This window comes from Montipora foliosa, unplaced genomic scaffold (genome assembly GCF_036669935.1).
Source record: "Montipora foliosa isolate CH-2021 unplaced genomic scaffold, ASM3666993v2 scaffold_438, whole genome shotgun sequence".
Lineage (NCBI taxonomy): Eukaryota > Metazoa > Cnidaria > Anthozoa > Scleractinia > Acroporidae > Montipora > Montipora foliosa.
The window spans coordinates 600,001-605,000 of NW_027179743.1; the positions used below are offsets into that span (position 1 = coordinate 600,001).

Sequence of the window (5,000 nt, forward strand, 5' to 3'; positions counted from 1 at the left end):
ACTGTTGAACAAGCCCAATTCCATTAAAAAATGCTAACAGTTAAGCGTAAATATTGTTTTAGGCCTAACTTAGCATTTCTAACGGGTTTGGGCTTTTTCAACAGTTGCGTTATAAGCTGAGTCTGCATTTTACCCCTGGTCTGCAGTCTCCAGTCTGCTGTCTCTGTTTTACACTGACCGGTATAGGAATACATTCCACAACAAACAGAATTTAGCTTCTTCTTCTGAAACTTACCACAGAATACACACTACTGTAGCTCAAATAATTAATGTTTTTGCCTGCATGATCATGACCAATCTGATGTGAATCTCTCTGAACAGGGGACTTTGAGTTTGACCATATCTCAGAAATTACGATTTCACCAGGAGCTAAATTACTTACACAATACTGATGTCCTACCACTGAAAACAAAAACTATCACCCTATCACAAACAAGCTATTGTAGAAACAAACGTACCATATCTAGCTTCAGCAGTAGTTAACATCCCTTAGCAATTGTATAAACTAATCTTAGCTTCTCTAAAACTGCAAAAAAATTCTTTGCATGATCATAAAAAAATGACACTGAATTGCCTTTCATAATAAAATATATATATTTATACTTCCATCAAAGCAAGCACTGATTCACCAAACCTCACGACAAACAAAATTAGATTCTTAAAAGTCTGACAATGAATTCAATCTACTGTCGCTCAAAAAGTGTGCTTACCTGCATGATCGCGACCACACTGAACTAAATCTCTTACAACAGGCGATGAGCATGACCATATCTCAGAAATTACATCTTCACAACCACATTGCCCATGATCCTCGAAAACAAAATTATTAATTAAATCAAAAACAGAAACCACCCCATATCTAGATTCACTCGCAGTTGAGATCTTTTTAATTAAATAAATTTCTGTGACAGACAATCCCTCGATCAGAAGCAGAAATTATTTGTCTGCATGATGACAACAAATGGTAACGAGTCTCCTTCCAAAAATATGCTTACCGTTTCAATTTTTTGCCCTTGATTGTGCGAGATAACATTACTCAATGACGTTCTGTGGATTTTTAGTCAGTGTTCGAGAAATAGGGAATATCTCTTATCTTATTCCCACCTCCAGGAATGCCACTGCTCAAGTCAGCAGGTTCGTCTTGCAAGTCTCAACGTAAACAGCAAAGATCGCCCGCGAAAAGAATGAAGAACTTTCCGATTTCAATCGATTTATGCACGAAAATTAACTTTATCCATATGGATACTTAGTTGAATGGGTTTTTTTTAGAAATCTTAAAGCTTAAAAAGAGGCAAAGAATTGAATAAGCCTGTAAATCCACCACACTAGGTGAATTTTGTTTGACCGCTTCACAAGCGACGTACGGTTATTGGTCAAGCACAAACAATAGAGACTGCTAACATGACATCACCTTGATTAAATTTTTGATATACATCTGTATACATGTAACCATACTCAATGATGCTGTAATTTATTTCGATAACCATAAATTACTCACCTTCCCCTGCCTCTCTTGGGTATTCGTTTTCTTCAGGTGTTTCTTGCCCCCTTTTTCGCTGTTTGTCACTAATTCGCCGCCTGCAATCACGACATCTTTCTCTTTCTTTCTTTCGGTGTTCCTCACTCTGTCGTCGCCTCTTCTCTCGTGCTCTTTCCTGCTCTTTCTGCCGTTGCTCGTCACTATAATTGAGCCTGTTTTCTTGTGCTCTTTCCCGCTCCTTCTGCCGTTGTGCGTCACTGTAATTGAGCCTGTTTTCTTGTGCTCTTTCCCGCTCCTTCTGCCGTTGTTCCTCACTATAATTCAGCCTGTTTTCTTGTGCTCTCTCCCGCTCCTTCTGACGTTGTTCGTCATTATAATGCAGTCTCTTTTCTTGTGCTCTCGCTCGCTCTCTTTCACGTTGAGCCTCGCTTGCTCGTTGCCTGCTTTCTTTTTTTCTCTGTCTTTCCTTTTCTCTTCTTTCCTCGTTTGAAGGCATATTTATAGAATACAAAATTTGCCTTTGTTTTTGTTGTCTGCAAAATTTTTGTTGTTTTCCTTAAACGGAGTGTGAGTAAAATGCAGTCCGTTGGCTGTAGCGCTAAACTTCCCGCCTAGCTTTCCCGCCAAAACTCTGCGCCTGCAAACTTGTAACCGTGCGACGTCTCACGCTTGACTTACATGAAGGGGCGGACGGACGTACGTACGTACGGACGGTTGATGACGTCATGACTATAAAACCAAATTTTCTCGCATCGATGGGTTACCAGTATTTTCTTAGCTATGGTGCTCCGCGCGCGCGCGCCTTCGGCGCGCGCGGAGCTCCGCTATGAAGCCATTCAGTTGAAAGCAGATCAATTTGTTTGGTTTAATTGTTTCCATGTGTATTTGAAGTACCACTTTGAATTAAAGGATCTTGTCTAACTGGAAAGAAAGTACTGCAAGCATTCTAAGGACTTCGATGTATTTAGTTTTTTTATCAGTTTTTCTGGGGCATCTATTCTTATATCTTTTTGGAGCGTTTAAATTTAGCGGAAAATCCAAGTAGCTAAGGTTGAATGAACTCAAGCAAAAGTACGAGCGAATCCACATGAATTAATAACCGCAGTTTTTTCCTCTATGGCAACTTAGCACAATTCTAACTCTTCTGCCAAAATCACTTCGCCCTACGAGAGAATCACGTGGTCCAGTTTCTAACACTTCGTAATTAGCTTTAACACCTTTATCCCGTTTCCATATCAACAGCGACTGATAGCTTTTTTCAACTCGTCAGTGAGACGACTTACATTATATTGGGACTGGCTCATGTGAGCTGAGGCACCTACCTCGATATGACTCATCCGTGGGATGACTTGTATTATGCTGAGATTGGCTCATGTGAGCTGAAGCACCTACTTCATATGACTTATCAGTGTGATGACTTGCATTATGCAGGGTTGGCTCATGTGAGCTCAAGCACCTACTTCGTGTAACTCATCAGTGGGATGACTTGTATTATGCAGGGATTGGCTCAGGTGAACTGAAGCATCTGCTTCATGTAACTCGTCACTAAAGGGAGGACCACTTGCATCTTGTTCAAATATTTTATTCTCAAACAAAACGTGGACAAAGTTCTCGTTTCGTACTGAGTCCTACTACTCCCATAACAGACCATCGGCCACTAATGCGGGGTGAGATCTTTTTGTCTTTGGCAATGATTGGAGCTCCCAAGCACAGAAGACCACTCCAGCTTCCTGTCCTTTCCACTTCTGTCACTTGTCAGTAGTTTATGCGTTTGAGTGTCTCTTTGGAACTCTAATTTCAGTTTAAGTTTCTCAGGCCCAACAAAGCAATAAGGCTCCAAGTCCGTGGTAAATTCTTGTTTTTTGTAAAGGTCTATAAGCAGTAAGGAACTTCTTCGAGGAAAGCGAAGCAAAAATAGAACCCGCTGGAAAAGACAACTTATGACCAAACGTCTCAACGGTTGACTTCGAATCGATTGAAGCCGCGTGTTTTCCAAAGCGTTTACTTTAAAAGTGATTCATTTGAGCTGCTTTGTTTACGTGTTTAGTTAAATCAGACCAAGTCACAAAATGCGCCACTTCCTTGTCACCTTTTTTGACGTAGACAGAACAGGCCGTTCCTTTACTTTGGTAAATACCTTGAATCTTCTCCTTCCTCACGCCATAAATAGCCATGAACGGATCCACGTTTTCTCCACAGACTTCACCTATACCAGACAGTGACCAAGAGCTCCCGGGCCCATGCCTTCTGTCCGTTGTTGCCTTTAATCTTTAATAGGTATACTTCAAACAGTCAATCCAGAGAAAATTAGGAATTGTCGATAACCGTCATTTCAGAGGTAGAGGACATGTTGTGGTAATGGGTTTCTGATCATGGCATGGCGTTTTTAAATCAAATCTACATTGGCTCTTGGTCAAAATATTTCGTATTTCAATGTTTGTAAAACTCGGGGCGAAGAATGACCAGAAATGTTTTTAAACAAAAAGAAAAGGACCTAAATTTTTAATACCCGTTAAGATGGCATCCAACATAGGCATGTGACAAACAGAGAAATCAAAGGACGATAGTCGATTGGAAACTCTAATAGAAATAGCAGTATCGATAGGAGGAAGTTCTCTCACACCATGCTGAAGGATTTACCAACATTGCAAAATTGAAGGAAAACAAGAGTAAACAAGTAAAAACCGACATCCTAATCATAACAGTTCCATAAAAGCGAAAGCGTTTATTGCCCATGCGCTTGCTAGGTCAAGGCTTTCCATTCTGTGTGCCCGGCAACGCTCATGTCGAAGCTAAAACGTTTAGAATCGATGATCCCCTACTCTCCTGGTTTTACTCATACCTAACTGGAAGGCGTCACGGAGTGGTTACAAATGGATCTTTTAGCAAATGGACTGGATCAGGTGTACCCCTGGGGTAACTTCTAGGACCCATTCTCTTTCTATTATTTGTAAATGACATGCCAAATGTAATTGGCCATTTCCGAGTTCACGTCTTCCTCCTCTTCAAAGCGAGTCTAAGTGCGAAGTTTTTGTGATGGTAATTAGTTCTACTTTGCATATGAATGAAAACTAATTTTCATAAGAAAAAACTTTGCACTTAGACTCGCTTTGAAGAAGAGGCGAACATGAACTCGGAAATGGCCTGTTAGCAGTGTGTCGCTGGCTATGTTTGCTGACGATTCTAAATGTTATAGGATCATAAATAATGATTATGATTTTTTTTGAAATTACAGCAGGATTTAGTTTCCCTTACAACCTGGTCCTTGTCCTTGTAAAATGAATTGTATTTTCAGCCTACAAAGCGCAGTAATCTGTAAATATCTTCCATGTTCATAACATGTTGGGGATGGAGTTTCCGGTGTTGTAGCTGTCCTTTGCCAGTGAGTGTATATGGGCGAGTTGGTATAGCAGGTCCACATCAGCTAAATAGGTGCCAAAACTTCAACTTGCTCAAACAAAGAAACATGCCTGTAACTTTTGAGAACTTTCGATTGCTTTAGTTAATATGTGGAATATTA

General features: G+C 40.3%; 2 protein-coding genes across 2 annotated transcripts in view; both read right to left on the bottom strand.

The window, feature by feature from the left end:
• LOC137989071 (uncharacterized) overlaps positions 1–835 on the bottom strand; it is a gene marked incomplete at its 3' end in the record, with an annotated part of 5,204 nt that extends 4,369 nt beyond the window's left edge. The window contains exon 1 of the mRNA XM_068834958.1: positions 711–835. The remainder of the gene's footprint in view (positions 1–710) is intronic.
• Positions 836–1,490: 655 nt separating this feature from the next.
• On the bottom strand, positions 1,491–1,976 carry LOC137989072 (octapeptide-repeat protein T2-like). Its single transcript, XM_068834960.1, has one exon. The coding sequence runs from the start codon at positions 1,974–1,976 to the stop codon at positions 1,491–1,493; it is 486 nt and encodes a 161-aa protein (XP_068691061.1).
• Between the last annotated feature and the right edge of the window lie 3,024 nt (positions 1,977–5,000).